The sequence below is a fragment of the Cetorhinus maximus genome, chromosome 1 (genome assembly GCF_964194155.1).
Source record: "Cetorhinus maximus chromosome 1, sCetMax3.hap1.1, whole genome shotgun sequence".
Classification (NCBI taxonomy): Eukaryota; Metazoa; Chordata; class Chondrichthyes; order Lamniformes; family Cetorhinidae; genus Cetorhinus; species Cetorhinus maximus.
Window position 1 is genome coordinate 191869251 of NC_135879.1, and position 22794 is coordinate 191892044.

At 41.5% G+C, this 22794-nt stretch overlaps 1 protein-coding gene across 1 annotated transcript in view; it reads right to left on the reverse strand.

Annotated features, from left to right (window-relative positions):
- celf4 (CUGBP, Elav-like family member 4) overlaps nt 1-22794 on the reverse strand; it is a 1291869-nt gene that overhangs the window by 347801 nt on the left and 921274 nt on the right. The window contains exon 5 of the mRNA XM_078551435.1: nt 17649-17728. Within this exon, the coding sequence (XP_078407561.1) occupies nt 17649-17728 (80 nt within the window). The remainder of the gene's footprint in view (nt 1-17648; nt 17729-22794) is intronic.

Sequence of the window (22794 nt, forward strand, 5' to 3'; positions counted from 1 at the left end):
CCCCATCATTGACAGTGGGGACATAGGTGGAGCCTCGTTCTCCAGTTAGTTGTTTAATTGTGCACCACATTCATGGCTGGATGTTGCTGGACTACAGAGCTTTAATCTGAACCGCTGGTTGTGGGATTGCACAGATGTTGCCTGGCCTGCAGATTATTTTCAGCATTTTTAATTTTTAAAAATTTCTGTATGTTGCATGCTGTTTACACTCTTCAGCATTCATGTCTTGTGGTGGAGCTTCACCAGATTGGCACCCCATTTTTATGATGCCTGGTATGCCTAGTGTGCTCCTGGGATGCTCTTGTGCTCTTCTCATTAAGGGCATAAGAACATAACAATAGGAGCAGAGAAAACCATTTGGCCCATTGAGCCTGCTCTGCCATTCAATCTGACCATACCTGATCTTCAGCATCAACTTCACTTTCTCCCCCCCGCCCCCCCACTCCTCATATTCCTTGAATCCCTTAAAGACAACAATCTGTCTACTTCAATGATATATTCAATGATGGCAGATCCACAACCCGCTGGGGTAGAGAATTCCAAAATTCACAATCCTTTGAATGAAGAAATTTCTTCTCATCTGACCTTTAAATGATTGGCCGCTTATCCTGAAGCTGTACCCGCTTGTTCTGCATTCCCCAGCCAGGAGAAACAAAGTCTCAGTGTTTACCCTGTCAAGCCCTTCACAATCTTGAATGTTTCAATGAGATCACCTCTCATTCTTCTAAACTCCAGAGAGCATAGGCCCAATTTACTCAGCCTGTCATCATTGGACATCTCTCTCATCGCAGGGACCAATTTTGTGAACCTTCCCTTTTTTGCCTCCAATGCAAGTATATCCTTCCTTAAATATGGAGACTAAAATTGCATTCATTATTCCAGGTGTGGTCTCACAAGACTTTATTATTGTACTCCAACCTCTTGCAATAAAGGCCAATATGCGATTTGCCTTTTTATTGCTTGCTGTACCTGAATGCTGATACTTTGTGTTCCTTGTATGAGTACACCCACGTCTCTCTGAACATCAGCTTTTACAAGTTTCACACCTTTTAAAAAACACTCTGCTTTTCTATCCTTATGACCAAAATGAATGAGTACACATTTCCCAACATTATACTCCATCTGCCACCTTGTTGCCCACTCTCTTATCTATCTATAACTCTTTGCAACCTGTTTGCATCCGCCTCACAGTTTGCATTGCCACCTAGTTTTGTACTGTCAGCAAATTTAGATACATTACTCTCTGTCTCTTCATGTGTGTCATTAATATAGATTGTGAATAGTTAATGCCCCAGCACCGATCCTTGCAGCACTCCGCTATTCACTGTCTGCCAATTTGAAAATGCCCCATTATCCCTACTGTCTGCTTCCTGTCAATTAACTAATCCTCTATATGTGCTAATATATCACCACCAATTCCAAGAGCCTTTATCTTGTCTATTAACCTTTTGTAATGCACCTTATTGAATATCTTTTGGAAATCCAGGTATACTACATCTATCGGTTCCCCTTTATCTACCCTACTAGTTACATCCTCTAATAAATTGGTCAAACAGGATTTCCATTTTGTAAAATCATGTTGACTTGTTCTAATCGTACTATTCCAAGTGCATTGTTAAAACTTCCTTCATAATAGATTCTAGCACTTTCCCGATGATTGATGTCAGGCTATCTGGCCTGTAATTCCATTTTTTTTCTCTTTCCTTTCTTGTACAGAGGCGTTATATTTGCTAACTTCCAATCTGCTGGGACCATTTCAGAATCGCAGGAATTTTGGAAAATCATAGCCAGTGCATCCACTACAGCAGCTATCACTTTTAGAACCCTAGAATGTAGGCCATCAGGTCCTGAGGATTTGTCAGATTTTAGTCTCTTAAGTTTCTCCAGTACTTTTCCTCTGCTGATATGAATTACCTTAACTTCCTCACTCATATTTGTCCCTAGGTTACCCTCTATTTCTGCTATGTAAATTGTGTCTTCTACTGTGAAGGCAGACACAAAATATTTGTTCCTCATTCCCCATGATAATTTCTCCTGTCTCTGCTTCTAAGAGACCAACATGTACTTTCGCTATTCTCTTCCTTTTGATATACTTGTAAAAGCTCTTACAATCTGTTTTTATATTACTGGCTGGTTTACTATCACATTTTTTTTCCCCTTTCTTATCACCTTTTTGGTGACCCTTTGCTGGTGTCTAAAACACTCCCAATTCTCAGACTTACTACTATCCTTTGTAACTTTCTAAGCCTCTTCTTTTAATCTAATACGATCTTTAACTTCCTGAGTGAGCCACGGATGGTTCTTTCTTGCTGAGTTCATGGGGAGAATCTTCTCCTTGTCGGGGGGGCTGGGCACGGACAGGCGTACAGCCAATCACTGCCTGCAATTATCTGCGCGCCGCCATTTTACATGGCAGGCCAATTAAGGCCCGCCCAGCGTGATGTGCACCCGGAAGCGCTGAGTGCTCCATGTGCGGGCGGGGGGAAGTTGGCTGAGTTGGGACCTGCGTTCTTTCGCGCATGCATGTGAAAGAGCGCAGAAATCTCCCCGAGACACAGAGCTGCCTCAGGGAGATTAGTTTGATTTAGAAAATTTTAAATGAAGAAAAAAAAACTTTTAAGACATGTCCCCTCATGGGCCAGTATCACATGAGCTGGGGCATGGCTATGAATTTCATTAAAAATTTTTGTTAAACTTTAAAAACTTTCATGAAATCTCATCCTGCCCATGGATGAGGTTTCATGATAAATGCGAAGGCCGCCTGGGATCTTTGCTTGCCCACCAACCTTAAGGCTGGACGAGCAGCTCTTTTCATTCCTCTAATTGGTTTTTAAATGGCCTTAATAGGCCTTTGACAGTTCAGTAGGTGTGCAGCCGAGTCCGTTGTACACCCGCCGAACTGGAGATCGGAATGGCACATGGTGACGTCGAGATGCACGCCCGATGTCACCGTGCGTCATTTTACACATCGGCTAGGGGGGCACGCCCCAGCACGCCAACCTGAAGATTCTAGCCCATGTTTTTCAATGAAATGTATTTCTGTTGAACACTTTGATCTGTTTCTTTAAATGTTTCCCGCTGTTTATTTACCGCCATACCTTTTAGTCTATTTGCCCAATCAACCTTAGCCAGCTGTTCCCTCATTCTTATGTTCATCAATCACAAAAAGCTAACATACAAGTTCAGCAGGTAATAGGGAAGGCAAATGGAATGTTGGCCTTTATTTCAAAGGGAATGGAGTATAAAAATAGGGAAATCTTGATAAAACTACACAAGGCATTAGTTAGACCACACCTAGAAAATGTGAACAGTTTTGGTCCCTTATCTAAGGAAAGATATACTGGCATTGGAGGCAGTCCAGAAAAGGTTCACTAGGTTGATCCCGGGTATGGAGGGATTTTCTTATGAGGAGAGGTTGAGCAGGTTGGGCCTGTCCTCATTGGAGTTTAGAAGAATGAGAGGTGACCTTGAAACACATAAGATTCTTAGGGAGCTTGACAGGGTAGTTGCTGAGAGGTTGTTTCCCCTTGTGGGAGAGTCTAGGGCCAGAGGGCATAATCCCAGGGTAAAGGGTCACCCATTTAAGACAGAGATGAGGAGGAATTTCTTCTCTCAGAGGGTAGTGAATCTGTGGGGTTCTTTACCACAGAGGGCTGTAGAGGCTGGTTCGTTAAGTATATTCAAGGCTGAGATAGACAAATTTTTAATCAGTAAGGGAATCAAGGGTTATGGGGAAAAGGCAGGAAAGTGGAATTCAGGATTATCAGATCAGCCATGATCTCATTGAATGATGGAGCAGATGAATGGCGGAGCAGATGAATGGCCTATTTCTGCTCCTACGTTTTATGGTCTTATGTTATTGGCTTTCTTTAAGTGGATATTTTACTTTGTCATTACTAATCAACCCTGTCTCAGTACACAAAACTAGATCTAAAATAGCTTTAGCCCTAAGATAAAAGCAAAATACAATGGGTACTGGAAATCTGAAATAAAAACAGAAAATTCTGGAAAAACTCAGCGGGTCTGGCAGCATCTGTGGAGAAAGAAACAGAGTTAATGTTTTGATTCCATATGACTCTTCTTCAGAGCTCTGAAAAAGGGTCATATGGATTCGAAAAATTAACTCTGTTTCTCTTTCCACAGATGCTGCCAGATCTTCTGAGCATTTCTCGCTTTAGCCCTAGTTGGTTCCACAACATATTTCTCCAAGAAATTGCCACAAAAGAATCATAAAAACTCAACTTCCACCTTTACCAATTTGATTGGTCCAGTCTATATGAAGATTAAAATGTCCCACAATTATTACATTGCCTTTATCACAAGCTCCAATTATTTCTTGATTAACGCTCTGTCCAATGGTATATCTACTATTAGGGGGGGGGCCTATAAACTACTCCCGCCAGCATTTTCTGACCTTGCTATTACTAATCTCCCATACTAATTCTATTTCACAATGTTTTAAGGCAAGATCCTTTCCCACTAATGTCCTTATGTCATCATTTATTATCGGGTATACCCTCCTCCTTTTCCACTCTGCCTGTCAGGTCGGAATATCATGTACCCTGGAATATTTATTTCCTAATGTTGGTCACCTTGTAACCATGTCTCCGTAATGGCGAATAGATCAGAACCATTTTTCTCTATTTCTGCCACTGGTTCATCTATCTTATTGCAGGTTCTCTCAGATAAAGTGACTTCAATTTTATTTTTTCAACTACTATTTCCTGCATGGACCTTACTCTCAGATGTACTATTACCATTACAATCTCTGTCCCTTCCTACCCCCCTCAACTCATCTTTACCCACATTGATACACGTTTCAATTGTCTCAACTTTTATCTTTTGATTCTAATTCTCCCTTCACCCAAATCCTCCTTCCCCTCTGCTAGTTTAAAGCCATTTTTCCCTACTCTGGTGTATTCTCATGCTTTTACTCTCTGTCTCTTCTTGTCATACTCTAGTTACCATTATCTGTATCGCTACCCTGCACTATTGCCTTCTCCTTTCTTTTTAACTTCCCAAATCTCCCTTCATGTGAGCCCTCCCCACCATTATTTAGTTTAGAACCCTCTCTACAGCCCTGGTTATACAACTTGCCAGGATACTGGTCCCAGCACGATTCAGGTGAAGTCCATCCTAACTTTACAGCTCCCTCTTTCCCCAGCGCTGGTGCCAGTGTCCCATGAATCAAAACCCATTTCTCCCACCCCAAGAACCACGCATTCAACCCTCTGATGTTCTTTTCTTTATTCTTTCATGGGATGCAGGCATCGCTGGCAAGGCCAGTATTTGTGACCCATCCCTAATTGCCCTTGAACTCAGTCGCTTTCTAGATCATTACAGAGGGCAGTTAAGAGTCAACCACATTGCTGTGGGTTTGGTATCACATGTAGATCAGATCGGGTAAGGTGGGCAGATTTCATTCCCTAAAGGACATCAGTGAATCAAATATGTTTTTAACAACAATCAATGATAGTTTCATGGTTGCCATTAATGAAACGAGCTGGCAATATTATTTACCCTCTGCCAGTTTGCTCATGGCTCAGGTGGTAATCCAGTTACCTTTGTGGTTTTGCTGTATAACTTAGGCTGTAACTGCTCATACACCCTCAGCAGAACTGCTTTCTTAGTCCTACCTACGTCATTGCTGCCCATGTGCATCACAATAACTGATTCTTCCCGTCCACTCCAAGTTCCTCTCCAGCCCGGAGATGTCCTTACATCCTTCCCCTGACACTGGGCAGACAACACGGTCTTTGGGACTCATACTCTCGACAGCAAAGAACAGTAGCTACCCTCATAACCATACTGTCCCCAGCTACCACTACGTTCCTTCTTGAACGGCTCCCTGCACCACAGTATCGTGGTCAGTTTATTCATCCACCCTGCAGCCCATGCACACATCCACACAAGCTGCAAAAATCTCAAACCTGTTGAACAATTGTAGGGCTGAGGCTCTTCCATTACTACTGCCTGAGTCTTCATGCTGCTTCACTCACAGTCCCACCTACCTGTCCCTGACCACAGACCAATTCAGAAGTACCTAGCCTAAGGGGTGTGACTGCCTCCTGGAACAAAGTATCCAAGTAACTCTTCCCCCTCCCTGATACATTGCAGTGTCTGAAACTCAGACTCCAGCTCATCAATCCTGAGCCAAAGTTCCTAGAGCTGCAGGCATTTACTGCAGACGTAGTTGCTGTGGATCACATAGTGTCCACCAAATCCCACATGTTGTAGCTGCAACACGTCACCTGTCCTGCCATCTTTATTGTGTTTCATTTAAATAATTAGGTTTCAATTTTAGAAATGTCACTCAACTGTGATCTGTAGTAATATTAAGTAGTTTAACCAGTTAAGCTATAAATTTAATGCAATAATTATATTTCCTCAGTACTGGTTTAAACTACTGTCCCCATTTAGAGGGATAAAATCTTAAAACTCAACAAGCAATCACCTACCTGCTCAACTAATTAATTCCTTGAACACTCCCCAGCTACTGGAGACTGAAAAAAGGGTACAAAAAGCAGCACCTCCCTCCCCGTCTGCACCAAATTTCCAAGTTAGCACTTGTTCTTCATCACACTCAGGCCTCGTCATCTCCACACTATGTGGTCGCCAAACCTGTCTGCCTTCACAGAAGGCTGGTGACTCACACCCAAGGTATAACTGCCAAGTCAGCATCCTGCTACAGTAATTAACACCTATTCAGACAACCACTTTTAACCGATTGACAGATAACTCCCACTGCCAGGCAGTTTCTGTTAAACTGTTTTTTTAAACTAGCTTCTGAGTCAGAGTCTGACTGTTAATCTAAATTATAGCTTGAGAAAAACTTACCAGGGTTATCCCACCTGCAACAAATTCCCTAGTTAACGCTTGTTCTTCGTTGCACTCAGTCCTCATCATCTCCACTTTCATTGACCCAGGGTTGATCCCCTGGCTTGGTAGTAATGGGAGAGTGGCGATATACTGGGCCATGAGGTTACAGATTATGGTTGAGTACAATTCTGCTGCTGCTGATGGCTCTCAGTGCATCATAGATACCCAATTTTGAGCTGCTAGATCGATTCTGAATCTATCCCATTTGACACAGTGCTGTGCCAAACAACACGATGGAGTATATTCTTCATGTGAAGACGGGATTTTGTCTCCACAAGAGCTGCGCAGTGGTCACTCCTGCCGATACTGTTATGGACAGATGCATCTGTGACAGGTAGATTAGTGAGCACGAGGTCAAGTAGGTTTTTTCCTCTTGTTAGTTCCTTTACCAGCTGCCACAGACCCTGTGTAGCAGTTATGTCCTTCAGGACTCGGGCAGCTCGGTCAGTAATGGTGCACACAAGCTACTCTTGGTGATGGGCACTGAAGTACCCTAACCAAAGTATATTCCCTGGCCTTGCTACCCTCAGGGTTTCTTCCAAGTGGTGTCCAATATAGAGGAGTGCTGATTCATCAGCTGAGGGGGGAGGGTAGGTGGTAATCAGTATGGCCATGTTTGACCTGATGCCATGAGACTACATGGAGTTTGGAGTCAATGTTGAGGACTCCCAGGGTAACTCCCTCTTGACTGTTTTCCACTGTGCCACTGCCTCTGGTGGGTCTGTCATGATAGTGGGACAGGAGATACCCAGGAATGGTGATGGTTGTGTCTGGGATATTGACTGTAAAGTATGATTCAGGAATATGACTAAAAGAGGTTGTTGTTTGATAGCCTTCGGACAGCTCTCCTAATCTTGGCACAAGACCCCAGATGTTAATAAGGAGAACTTTGCAGGATTGACAGGGCAGGGTCTGTCGTTGTCGTTTTTCGGGACCTCACACCACTTTTCACACAATATTTTAAAACAGTCGAGAACCCTTTGATCTTTACTTTTCAATACATTAGGAAGAAATTTGTAATTCAATTTTAAAATTACCTGTACATCTGGGTTTTTACTTGTTTGTTGGTTGAGATGTAGTACAATGTCCAATAACAGACTGCAGCTTTTAGGAACAAGGGTAACATTGAGGAACAAAACTTCGCTATGGACAAGGGCACTCTTTTATCTTGGAGGCTTGGGTTTGAATTCAACTGAATCTCCTCTGTCTCCTGGCTGTAAGAGCCCAAAATGAAATCTGTGTCGTTCCTTAGTGCATGTAAGACCCGCATACAAAACTGACCATAATTTAGAGAAAATGATGGCAAACTCTGGAAAACCGGATTAAACAGAAAACGCTGGAAATGCTCAGCAGCTGGTAGTACCTGTGGAGAGAGAAACAGCATTAACAGGGAGAAATTTTAACCCCAAAAACTGCCAGGTTTGGGTCACGCAGCAGGTTAATGTGTTAAAAGACTGAATCCCAAGCCCAGTCTGCCTTCAGGTTTTAATGGAGGTGGGTTGAGGGCATGGGCCACAAAGCCGCTCTTAGGAGGCACATTGTCAATTTAAATATTATGAGACTGGCAGCCTCATATTGATCCATGTTTTCAAATTTAACTCTGGTCGACCAGGTTGCCTGGGCCTTGGGAAATTCAGCAGCTAAAGGAAGGCAAGGGCTGTTGGATCCAGGAGGTAAATGTCTTTCCACTTATCGACAAGATCCAGCATTTCTGTTTTGTCAACCCCCGCAATCGTACACCCGACACTTCCAATCTTCCACTGGCCTCCCACATGATACATACGACATCTCGACTGAAGTCTCCAATTTCACACCACCTGCACCTTCAACATCCCACCCGCCTTGGCCTCTGGTTTCCCCTAACAGCATCTAACCTCCTCTAAGCCCATCTTTTTATCTCTTCACTTGTTCTGTTACTAATTATCTATAACTTGCCCAATCATCTATTTTGTCATTTAATCTCGCCTTTCCTCCACTCTATCATAGATTTACCCTTTTATACTTTCATCCTCTCCCCCGTTTCTTTGTTTCTGTCCTTGCTTAAAACCTGTTACATTTCAAATTTTTCCAGCTCTGATGAAAGGTCATTGGCTAGAAACGTGAATTCTGTTTCTTTCTCCACAGACATTTCCTTACATGCTGGGGAGAATTTTCTGCCCGTCGTTGGGGGGGTGGGGGTTGGTGAGCGGGAGCAGGCATGGGCGGGTGCCATTTTACGCGGGCAGCCCAATTAAGGCCTGCCCAGTGTGACGCGCACCCGGAAGCGCTGAGCACTTGCTCTCCAGGTGGGGGGAGAAGGCTGAGTTGGGACCTGCACTCTTTCGCGCATGCGCACGAAAGAGCGTAAAAATCTCCCTGAGGCACAGAGCTGCCTCAGGGAATTTAATTTAATTTTGAAAAATTAAAATAAAGAGAATATAAAAATTTCAGACATGTCCCCTCATGTGACAGTGTCACATGAGCTGGGACATGTCAATGAACTTTAATGAAAAAATTTATTTGATTTATAAATCCTTCATGAAACCTCATCCTGCCCCTGGATGAGGTTTCATGATAAATGCGAAGGCTGCCTGGGCTCTTTGCCTGCCCGCCAACCTTAAGGTTGGATGAGCAGCTCCGTTAATTATTTTAATTAGTTTTTAAATGGCCTTAATAGGCCCTTGACAGTTAGGCGGGTGCGCAGCCGACTCTGGTGCGCGCCCGCCGAACTGAAGTTCGGAATGACGCACGGTGACGTTGGGACGCACGCCACATGTCATTTTACGCGTCAGCGAGTGGGGCCTGTTCCCGCTTGCCGACCAGAAGATTCAGGCTGCCGAGTATTTCCCTGATTTGACATAAATTAGCAGCTTCAGCCAGTGATACCACAAGAATGACTTGGTTGGGAAGCAATGTTTTTCTGATTTTGAACATATTGGACCAAATGGACGGAGTTAAGTATTTTTTCAATGGAGAGAAGGCATGAGCTTTGTAGAATCAGAATTGTATAGCCCAGGAGCAGGCAATTCAGTCTGTTTTTTTGAAAGTAGTATCCACTAAGTTCCAATCCCTTTCCTTTTATCTTTGATCCTTTATTTTTTTCAAATTAGTATTCAGTTTCTTGTATTCAGAACATAATAGCTCAATTGTATCTAAATTACTGATGCCTCAGCATTTTAAAAATTTGGATCATGTTCCCTCTCAACCTACAGTTCTCCAATAAAAATAATGTCAGTTTTGTGAACCTCACAGCATAAGTAGATTTTACAGTGTATTGCTGAAAAACGAGACTTTTTTGTCAGAGCTTTTCATCTTGCACTCATCAGGACAATTCACAAGAATACAAAATATTATATGAGACGAGAGTGCTGATTGGTTGGCAAGTGCACTGTTATTGGTAGAGGCATTGCCATGGAGAATGCACCAGCTGATGGTGATTGACAGTTAACTGCTAAGCATTGTTTGAAAATTTAAACCAGACAGCTTAACTATGATTGGTCAAGGCATTGCCCTGAGGAATGAACCAGCGAATGGCTGTCAGGTATTTTGTTTAGCTGAAACAGCGCAATGTGTTTATATGTTCTTTCTGTTCGCAAAGAACAGGGCCCTGTGTATTAAGATATGTAGCTTTCAGTACACACAAATATGGCACACTGCAAGCCTGACTGACAATCTTTAATCGGCTGTCAGCATAATTTTTATCACACAGGATTATTTAGCAAATGTTGTCCAATTTTGAAATCACATCCCTTGTTGTGTTTTGAGTTTTGCAAGCATGGGCTGGTTGGGTACGGTTTGTACCTTGCCCATTGTGAACAGCGCAAGGGACATGCTATTTGATACAACTCGCCAGTCTTTGGGACGTACAGCCTACATACCTAGCATCACACTGGCACTGAAATTCATATACGACATTACTCATTTCTATGATAGGCAGAATGTCTTTTATATGTCTTAATGGGCTCCATCCTGTGCTCAAATTCACCTTTGAAATGGAGCAGTCAAATGAACTCCCTTTCCTTGACGTACAAGTTGAGAAATCTGCCAGGTGATTCTCTACCACGGTCTACTGCAAGCCTACCTTCACTGGTCGATATACTGTTGGGATTCTTACAGTTCCACACGCAATAAGATTGGCCTTATGGGCAACCTTGCAAATAGGACCCCAGCCATTTGCTCACCATACAAGTTTGATGCTGAAATAGGACGCATCAAAGGCATCCTGAGGGATAATGGCTACCCTGATCAGATCATTTTGTGCTGTATTCGTGCAAACTCATGAATGAGCGTAAAGCTCTCACTTTTGGCCCTGAAAAGTGTCCAACTTACCTCAGATTACCCTGGAAGGGCAAGATATCTCAAATATTTGAGCAACAGGTGAAGCTAGCTGTTTCACACTGCTACTATGCAGTAGCAACACGAGTGGTATTCGTCACGAAGAGGATTCTGCTATCAAGCCAAAATGACTTTCTCCCTTTCACACAAATGAGTAATGTGGTGTATGAATTTTAGTGCTAGTGTGATGCTAGGTATATAGGCGGTACGTCCCAAAGACTAGCGGATTGTATCAAAAAGCATGTCCCTTCTGTACCCAACCAACCCATGCTTGCAAACCTCAAAACACAGGAGAGAATTTTCCCCCCCGTTGAGGGGATTGTGCGGGGATGGGCACGGGCCCAACTGGCGTCCCCGATCGGGTCCACCAATTAAGGCCCGCCCAGCGTGACGCGCACCCGGATGCGCTGTGCACTCCCGGTGTGGGGGGGTGTGGGTGGGTGGTGGTTCACAGAGTGGTGAAAAAGCGCAGAAATCTCCCTGAGGCACAGAGTTTTAAAAATTTTAATAAATAAAAAAAATTTAAGACATGTCCCCTCATGTGACATGAGTTGAGACATGTCAATGAACTTTAATGAAAAAATTTATTTAATTGATAAACCCTTCATGAAACCTCATCCCGCCTGTGGATGAGGTTCCATGAAAAATGTGAAGGCCACCTGGGCTCTTTGCCTGCCCGCCAACCTTAAGGTTGGACGGGCAGGTTTCTCAATAGGGTTAATTAGTTAATTAATGGCCTTAACAGGCTTTTGACAGTTCAGCAGGCGCGCAGCCAACATGGCTGCACGCCCGCCAAACTGAAAATCTAAATGAAGCGCAGTGACGTCAGGACGCATGCCCAACGTCACCCCGTATAATTTTACGCCTTGGCGAGCGGGCTCCGTCCCCACTTGCCGAGCCGAAGGTACAGCCCACAGTGTCCAACGTTAGATGTGATTTTGTGATTGGATAGCATTTTCTAAATAATCCTCAATGTGCTAAGAATTATGCTGACAACCAATTTAAGATTGTCAGTGAGGCTTGCAGTGTGGTGCATTTGTATGTATGGAAGCTACATACATTAATGCATAGGGCCCTGTTCTTTGCAGCCAGAAAGAACATGTACTCACATTGCACCTGTTTCAGCGAAATAAAATAAGTGACAGCCATTCCACAGGGCAATGCCTTGACCAGAGTTAAGCTGCCTGGTTTAAATTTTCAAATAATGCTTGGCAGTTAACTGTCAGTCACCACTAACAAGTGCATTTTCCATGGCAATGCCCCTATCACTCAGTGTCCACTTGCCAACCAATCAGCACTCTCTTTTCATATAATATAAATTGTTGTTTCTTTTACATTTGGTATTCTTGTGAACTGTGCTGATGAGTGCAAGATGAAAAGTTTTGACAAAAAGTGTCCTTTTTTAGCAATACTCAAGTTCTGTGCTACCGTACAGTTATTTTACATTGTAGCGCTCCCGATGCAGAGCTTTGTGTGATGGGACTGCATAGTGAGAAGTTGGACAAGGAGGCTTGTGTGGTCTTCTAGGGTTCATATAATTTGGTGTCCATCATTTTAATCATCTCAACACAAACTGGAAAGATCAGGAATAATAAAACAGAAAAGTGTTTGGGCTGTGAGTTGTTGACCTTGGCATCCAGTTCCTGATAGGTGCTCATATTGCATGAGGTTTGGGTTCATAGTCTCAATTTCCAAATTCATCTTTTCCTCTTTTGTGAAGACTTTCTGATGCAATATTCTTCCCTTTACACATCTCTTTAAAAATTCCATTTAATCTCTACTGTTCTATTATCTCATTTGAACTTGTTGTACTTTATCTTTCCTATAGCTTTATTCCTAGAACCAGTCTTGTTTGTCTGTATTGTTTTTTTTGTTCTTTAGTCTTCAATACAATGACAATGAGAAACCATGTATTTATTTACTTTCATGTGTACAGTCATTCCCAGTCAATACTAAATCATATACAGCAGCTGCCCGAAGCATTGACTTCAGCTATTTTGAGAAACAATCAGTTTTCTATACAAAGTTTCTTCTGCTTTCACCTCTCTTGTTTTGGTTGTCCCTGATCTGTTCATTTTAATTATGCGATATAAAAGTTCCTGATTATTGCACTTGAATTCATTTTTTCTTTTAGTCTCTTGAGGAAGGTTAAGAATCATAGAACGTTACAGCACAGAAACAGGTCATTTATCTCATCAAGACTGCAGCTGTATTTTTCTCCACATGAGCCACCTAATCTAACCATCTCTGTGAAGGCTTTGACAATGTAAGAAATAGGAGTAGGAGTAGGTCATACTGTTCCACCTGCTCCGCCATTCAAGATCATGGCTAATCTTCTACCTCAATTCCTTTAGTATACAAAAATCCTAATGTTTCAGATATAATTTCAGTGCCTGTTAAGAACAATGGTTTGGATTTTGCAGTAATAATGATGGCAAAACTGCCAGTATCAGATGTCATAACGCCACTGACTCTAACAGTGACTTCAGAGTCTACATATGCACAGGGTAACATGGAAATCCAGAAGTTGCTGTCAATGATTCAACAGTCTTCCAGAGGGTGCATTGTTGAATTCCTCACAAGTTGCAATCCCTAAGCAATCAATTAATTGATGGAAATTTCCAGCCATACGCTGTTAGTCTTGCTGTAAAACCCTTAAAGTTACACCTTGTTGAATGAGGTGTAACTGGGTTTTAATGCCATCAAAAAGTTCATTATTACTGCAAAACACCCTCACTGGCCCTGAAGAGCAAATTTTATATTTGCCGAATGTCAAATTTCTCTCATATGATAAAACAATTCCATAAATTTTTAAAATGATAAAGTATTTTTAAAAAGTCTTATCTTTATTTTAACTTTGATTTAAATTCAATCATGTTTTGCTATCTGAAATTTTAAGTTAAAAGTAAAGGTATTCAATGCTTTTAACTTTCCACTTTGCTGTCTATGATACATTATATATATGTCAGCTGAGGTTGGTAAAGGAATAGGTTAGTGCTGTAAGTTTCATGTTCCTGGAAATGCTGAAGGTTTTGCTTCACTAGAAACAAGGCTAGTGGAATAATTATTCTTAGGTGATGACAGCTGTAGCTAGCCTGAAAAGGGGCCACGGTCAAATAAGGCCTAGTGGGAGAGCAACTGGGCAGATACCTAAAGTAAACAACCCTACTACAAAGCTGTCATAAACTTTTCATTTATTCTTGTTTAATTAAGATGGCTGCTGAAATACGCATGTTAAGTAGTGTGTGGAAGTAGAATAGAAATTACTTTAGTGAATCACTCCATGGTTCAACATTTTCATAAGAAACAAGGACACTGGACTGAATGCCATTTATGAACAGCTTGTTAATGGGTCTTATGAACAGCCTTAGACATAAATAACTGATAGTGGAACAGATACAAATAATGAAGCTTCTTGAGAGTTAGTTTGAAGGCCAGAATAGAATTGATCATGGCGAACAGCTTGAGATGAGATAAGGAAAGGATGATATAAGGCCTAATAGATCAAGGACAGAAGGTACGTGCAAAAGCTCAAAAAGTTATTGCAGGTGAATGACATTAGAGGTGGTTTTCACACCAAGGTTTCAACAAAGAATTCAACGTTTTATGATATATTTTGAAATAAAGTAAGGCTTTAAAGGGCAAAATGGTCTTGTCAATTATCCATCCAGGTCCAACCATGGAAAAGGGTATAAAGTACAAACGGGTATCCTAAGGGTAGATACTTGCTAACATCATTGGGTAGTTTGAGAAATTGTTAAGACATGAGGTACTGAGAAGAAAAGTGGAAGAGGGAGAAGAAAGAAAGAGCAGTTCGCACATGCCAGCCACCCTGCCCGATCTGGACCGGTACTCGCTACTTGACGTGATGTTTTTCATATGTACAATGTTCTGTGGAAAATTCTATCTTATCTGAACAGAATAGCATCCCCACTATCTTTCTATAGCAGCTTTAACATTCACCTGATTAAATTTAAAATGCAATCTAAAACATGGCACTGCTTCAAAGCAGAGAAACAGCACTGACTCTCCGGTCAAGATTCCACACTCAGGTCCTGGTGTGGGGTCTAAATTTGCAACCTTATAAGAACAGGGACAAGAGCTGGAAGTCATAGGATGTTCTGATCATACTTTCAATTGAAGTGGCATATCAGGATGCATCATGGGATCACCCAGGCTTGATCAAGTTGTGGATATAACTTTTAAAAGTGTTTGCAGTAAAAAAAAAACTAGAACGAATATGACCTACTGGCCAGGCCAGGAAGTTGATGATTAGCCTGTGGGCCAGTTCATGATAAGCTAAGGAATGTGACCTTTGGGTCAGCGTAAAATAAGTTGATGAATGGTCTATGAATTATATCGTAATATGCTGATTTGCTTAACCCTGGGGTCAAGCTGAGATATGCCGATGACTTGGCACAACAGCAAAACATCAGGATAGATGAGCAAAGTTTGTGTTTTGGAACAAACTGTGAACATCGTTTGTGCAAAAGGTCAGGACATTTTGTGATTGTTTTACAAATTCTTCCATAACTATGGAGGTGATGTACGGGTCATTCCATGTTTATGTTGTAAACTCATTTGTAATCAAGGATGTAATGAATTAGACATACAAGATAAGAACATTGTGAGTTAAAGGTGAGTTTTCCCAAAGCTGGTTTATATAACTGTGTAACTTCGAATTGCCTTTTAGAGCATTCTGAAAGGACACTGGCCCTGTGTGCACACTTGTACCAAATTAAAACTGCTGCATGAATCTATCTAAAGTTGACTCTGTGTCGAGTGTCTTTTAGATACTTTCCCAACACAGTGAATCCCTGGTGAATTTCACCAAAATTGTATGTTTCAAGCTGTGCTGCCTGCAGTACACACAATTGTTATATCATCTTCTGATTGGTTGGGAAAAATCTAATGATATTTATTTGGTAGATAATCTTGACAATTAATAACAAACTGTATATCAGTGTATTTGAGCTCACTTTTGAAGCTTTGAAAAATCCTTCCAAAAACAAGGTCAACGTATACGCTTAGTATAAAATGTGAACTGCTGGTGTTGGTGTCGGTGTTTACCATTTTGAAATGTTAAAAAAATTCTGTTCATCGGTTGCCATGTGCAGTCTGCTCTGTGGGTTATCTTAAACTCCCGCACATCTTCTTGACAACATGGCTTGATCCCATGCACTGACTTATAAGGCAAGTATAATCCTAAACATGTATTTCTGAGCTGAAAAATTGAGGCTGACTCCTAATGCAAGTATAGTCCTAAACATGCATTTATTAGCTGAAAAATGGGGGGGTCGACTTATATGCTGAATGTAGGCCAAACATGCATTTTGGCATCTAATAACAGGGGTAGTCTTATATGCCAGGTCAACATATATGCTGCAATCTATGGTATTAAATTTCACTGTCTAGTTTATTTTTGTTTCTTGTTTCCTTGTTCCTTTAAATTAATCTTGTTATTAATTTATTATGTCCTTAAGTTTGATTTCAGTTTCTCTAATCTATTCATTTTGCAAACTTTCCACCTAATTTTGTGGGCATTGGCAGACTAATACATGTTGCCATAGGATCAGAACACATTCTGACTCCCACATCTGTTATCCTAGGCATAAAATATCAGCCATTTCTAAGAGCAACAAAACCATTTCTGAGCTGCCTTCCCATTACCTGAGGAAAGACCAAGAAATCCCAGAAATACTCATGTGAACTTAACAAACTAAAAATAAAAGCAGTTCTGAGCACACGCACTGTGCATCATGACACTATTGAAGACATATCTGATACTTGTACAGAATGCTTCCAAATGTTTCCCATTACAAAATCCATTTACTTACTAAAAATAGAATATTGCAGCATAAAATTTGACAAAGGTACTTTGCGAACTTATTCACTCTTCCCCAGTACCAAAATCCTTTGTAACTGAAACCAGTTTCAATAATTAATGCAAATTATAGTGAACAGTTAAACCTTTATTACTTTTCCCCGTCCTTACTGACTACTTAACGAAGCAATACCAAGTATCCATTATTATCATAGAGAGGAAGTTGTATTGGATTGGTCACTGAGCATGGATGTAATCCAAGCGTAATCCCACGTGTACTTTACTGAGACGCCAAACCCATCCCACTGGAGATGCCCCCTATGCTCATCCATGGCATCGATGGAGGGCAGGCATGGTGATTCAAGCAACTTGGAATTAGCACAAAGCAGTTTGAACTCTTGCTTCAGACAGACAGGGTCACTAAAGAAATATTCTCTTTAGGATGCAGTGCTGATGGTAATGCAAATTCACATATAATTTTGATTGAACAAATGTGAAAATCCTCGTGTGCTTGATGACATGTCATTAGCAGCACTGTAGACTCTGTTTTCTATGTTACTTTTAAATTGCTTTGGGACTTGTCAAATAATGTAAGAATTTAAAACAACTGAATTTCTCTGCTTGTACTTACTGGCATCGTCTGGCTACCGTGTAAGGCGTTGATGGCTGCCTGGGCCTCTGCATGTGCGGAAAATTTCACAAATGCACATCCTGTGGGGGGGAAGAAAAGGACAGGCTGCTAAGCTGAGAAGACTGTGGCTACATGGAATATACTGGAGACCCTTAACTCAACATAAGCATCACTCTTTAAAATTATGGTGGATTATCAGACTTTTTCACTTATCTATAACCAGTAATAAATACATATAGCAAGCGTAAATTAGTAAATTGATTGACCAGTGTATTATTGAGCCAATCACTACCAGATATGCTATATCATGGCACTCCATGTAAACATTTGATCGGTCCAGTCCAGTTTTGCTGAGATACAGTACATTTCCATAACAAAATATAGCCTGAGTTTAATTTTTAATATTTGGTACTTCAGCTGAAACAATAAAGCTGTCAGCTAAAAACATTCCGGCTGACAATTGGGGTTTCAAACTGTATGTTCTATACTTATGAGTAAGAATATGGATTATTTTTTATGATGTAAATTAATATTAAATCGTTTCACTGATCAATAAAATTCTCAAAAGGTAAATATGTTGCTTGGCACACCTTCAAATTCCAAACTGTAGGATAATGCTACCACTCATCATAATTAACAATAGACAGCAGTTTGACAATAATGAGTTTGAGCTCTTTTGAAATTTTAGGTCTCCTTTGCTGATACAATTGGACACCACTGATTACAATGAACAATATTAGGCTCACAGTAATTACTGGAAGGGATAAGGCTTTGAGTTGAGTGTTCAGGGCCCAAGTGGAATATCATTAATAGTCAGTTGGTGCTTCATCTGGATTCACTGTTGCACAGTCGATCAAACCTACAAAGTGAATTGTCAGCATTTCGGCTGATCAGCCAGTCCATGCCAATCAGAGATGAGAAGCTGACAGCTATATTGGGTGGATTTTTGTGATCATTCTTTGTTGACATCATTATAGACTACCCCTCCCACCGCCACCAAAATAATTAAAAAAGATAAAACACTGGTGTTGTAAGTATCCTCAAGCGTCCAGAAATTTATTTGAATGAACTAATAGATTTCTGACACTTAATCCTATCATTCGACAGTTGCTACTCAAACTTGCTAACAAATGCGCAAGAGGGACCGTGACAGTTCTCAGACACAGCTGCTGAGGCTTTGACTGGCAATAAGCTTGTCTTAGTGCAGGAGGCATTGTCCTTAGCTGGCTCTTTCAATATTCAAACACTTATGCTTGAGGTTTCTAAGCCCACGTCCTATGCTAGCTGAAGGGAAGATATGTGAATGAAATCATGGTAAAGAGTGTTGAGAAAAATGGTGGGGAAAGGTCAATTAAAATTGACTTCATGAGTGGGGACATTGAATGAAGATAGGATTGGGCACAGATGTGAATTCCTGCATAACTGAATTATTTAATGCCACCCACTGTCTATATTCGCACTATATATACATTATATATGTAAATAAAATCAATGTTTTAAAGAGTGGCAAGGAGGGAAAAAAACTCAGCTTGGAAGCTTTGTTGAGAAAGCTGGAGTTTGTGAGGAGGATTTCATGTAGATAATGTTTTTGATAGTTCTTAATTACAGCTTTTGTCCAACATAAGAAACCTGTCTTTTTAAATTTGCAACCTAAAGAAGAAGTTTCTAAAGCACAACCATCTAAAACTGGCCTTACCCTTAGTCATTAGTATATCTTCTGACAGTTTATATTGAGGTGTCAGATCCACTTCACTTTCTGCACAGTGAATATGTCATTTCAAAGATCCATCAAAATGACTAATAAGGTATTCAATTATCCTAACCCATTCACATTAGGTATTAAAAGCAACTCATTACTACATCAAGCTCCATTAACGTCCCTGAGTCTTTTGTAATGCCATCAAGATATTTTTGCACAGTCAATTGGAAACACAGAAGAAACATTAACTGAACAAAGCACAGTGTGGTCAGTAAGTCTCACCAATCTTTATAAGTGTCTTCTTAAATTAATATGCATCGGAAGAGTTGTGCAAATGACTACTGGGCCACTATAAGACACCAAAGTATGTTATTTTCATGAACACAGAATAAGGTAAGTGGAGGGAGCTTAAATTTGGCAACAGGCTTCAGATATAAACAGCGACTATAGGCTAAGCAGTAGGAATGCAATATTAACTTACAGACTACACTGCTACCTGTCCTCTTTTTATTTCTATATTTGTTATGATTTATAGCAATTGTCTAAGGTGAGGTATATCAGTTCCGGGAATGTGACTTCCCCAACCCCCCATCACCCACAGTGCAAGGATCCAGTGTTAGTATGAAGCATTCCAAGATCAGGTGGCATAGGAAAAGAGGTGGGTGTATTTTTCAGCCCAACTAGACTGACCTCATGGGTCAGGCAGTGGGGTGGGGGCCTGGCTGGGGTGGGGTGGGGTTGTGGGGGGGGAGGTGGCGGCGGGGAAACTTGCTATAGCAAGTGCATTTTACAGGATGCTAGTCAGATTTAGTGGTAAGAACTTCAAGGTAATCAGCAAGGATACCATTCCTAAAATGAATTCCTAGGCATAGTTTTGCACTCTCTGAGGGCAATGCTATGGAAAACTAAGCAATTGGCTCTCCTTGCTGGGAATTGTTTGGCCAATGATTTAGGGCTTCCATGACCTCATAGAAGCTCTACCCCTTGAAAATACTCACATATGCTGAGCCAGTGCTCAGCAGCACAGGCAGCAAGAGAGGATAGATGGACCAAAGAATGGTTCATCATCTGTACCAATCTGTAGCTCTACTCAAAAAATTCATGCAAACTCAGAAAGCAAACAGATCCAACCAAACATCACAAAACCTCAAGCAGTGCCTGCAGTTGTAGGTGTATAATCTAATCCTGTAGCAGGACATAATAGACACTCTTGTCCTAGGAAGCTATGGGGAAAACCTAACTGTCAACCGTATCACTTACTTCTCATGATGGTAGCACTAAGAAAAGCATTAGTCTAATTGGTATGAGACCCTCATCATACATTCTGTCAAAGGAGAAAAAAGGACCCAAAAGATGCATAAAAACACTAAAATTTCATTAATAAGTTGTGGCCATTTGTACTTGTATCATTACCCCTGGATACATCCTTGGCTCCTTCTATTTCTCATTGACTTGCTGCCCCTCAGGGAAATCATCTGAAAATATGTTAGTTTCTGCATGTATATGATGGCACCCAGCTCTATTTTGACACTAACTTTCTCGATTCCTCCACTTATCAGATTGCTTGTCAGATATCCAGTACGGGATGAGAAGAAATTTCATCCAACTAAATATTGGGAATACTAAAGCCATTGTCTCTGTTCCAGAGGCAAACTCTTTTTAAATTATTATTCTATGGGATGTGGGCAAGGCCAGAAGTCATTGCCCATCCCTAATTGCCTTTGAGAATGTGGCCACCTTTTTGAACCGCTGCAGTTCATGTGGTGTAGGTACACCCACAGTGCTGTTAGAAAGGGAGTTCCAGTGACAGTAAAGGAACAGCAATATACTTCCAATTAGGATGGTGTGTGGCTTGCAGGGGAACTTGCAAGTGGTGGTTTTCCCATGCATCTGCTGCCCTTGTCCTTCTAAGTGGTAAAGGCCGGGGGGGTTTGGAAGGTGCTGTTAAAAGAACCTTGGTGAATTGCTGCGGTGCATCTTATAGATGGTACACACTGCTGCCATTATGCATCGGTGGTGGAGGGAATAGGTGTTTAAGGTGGTGGATGTGGTGCAAATCATGGGGGCTGCTTTGTTCTGGATTGTGTCAAGCTACTTGAGTGTTGTTGGATCTGCACTCACACAGACAAGTGGAGAGGATTCCATCACATTCCTGACTTGTGCCTTGTAGATGGTGGAGAGGCTTTGGGAGTCAGGAGGTGAGTTACTCACTGCAGAATTCCCACCCTCTGACCTGCTCTTGTAGCCACAGTATTTATATGGCAAATCCAGTTCAGTTTCGGGTCAATGGTAACCCATAGGATTTTGATAGGGACACTAACACTGTTACCTAGACACTAACTCCATCTGGCTCCCTGACAACTGTCTGAGGCTGAACCAGACTGCTCACAACCTTGTTTCCATATTTGAATCCAAGATGTTTCTGACTACATATCCACACAGTCACTAAGATCGCCTATTTCCACTCTGTAATATTGCCTGAATCCGCCCCTGCCTAAGCATATCTTCTGCTAAAACTTCCATCCAATGCATTATTACCTCTCGACTTGCCTATTCCAAAGTACTTTTGGCCAGTCTCTTACGTTCTACCCTCCGTAAATTTGATGTCATCCAAATTCTGCTGCCTATGTCCTACCTTGGTTTGACCTTCCAAAATCTAACACCTCACACTTTTCCGCATTAAATTACTTCTGCCATTTTCTGGCCCATTTTTCCAGTTGGTCCAGATCTCTCTGCAAGCTTTGAAAGCCTTCCTCGCTGCCCACAACGCCTCCAATCTTAGTGTCATCAGCAAACTTGCTGATCCAATTCACCACATTATCATCCAAATCATTGATATAGACAACAAACAACAATGGCCCCAGTACAGATCCCTGAGGCACACCACTAGTCACAGACCTCCAGTCTGAGAAGCAATCATCCACTACCACTCTCTGTCTTCTCCCACACAGCCAATTTCGAATCCAGTTTACAACCTCTCCATGGATACCAAGTGTCTGAACCTTCTGAACTAACCTCCCATGTGGGACCTTGTCAAAGGCCTTACTAAAGTCCATGTAGACAACATCCACAGCCTTTTCTTCATCTACTTTCTTGGTAACCTCCTCGAAAAACTCTACAAGGTTCATTAAACACGACCTACCACGCACAAAGCCATGCTGACTATCCTTAATCAGCCCTTGGCTGTCCAAATAATTATATATCCGATCTCTCAGAACACCTTCCAATAATTTACCTACTACTGACGTCAGGCTCACTGGCCTGTAATTACCTGGTTTACTTTTGGAGCCTTTTTTAAACAATGGAACAACATGAGCTACCCTCCAATCCTCCGGCACCTCACCCGTGGCTAAGGACATTTTAAATATTTCTGCCAGGGCCCCTGCAATTTCTACACTAGTCTCCCTCAAGGTCCGAGGGAATATCATGTCAGGCCCGGGGGATTTA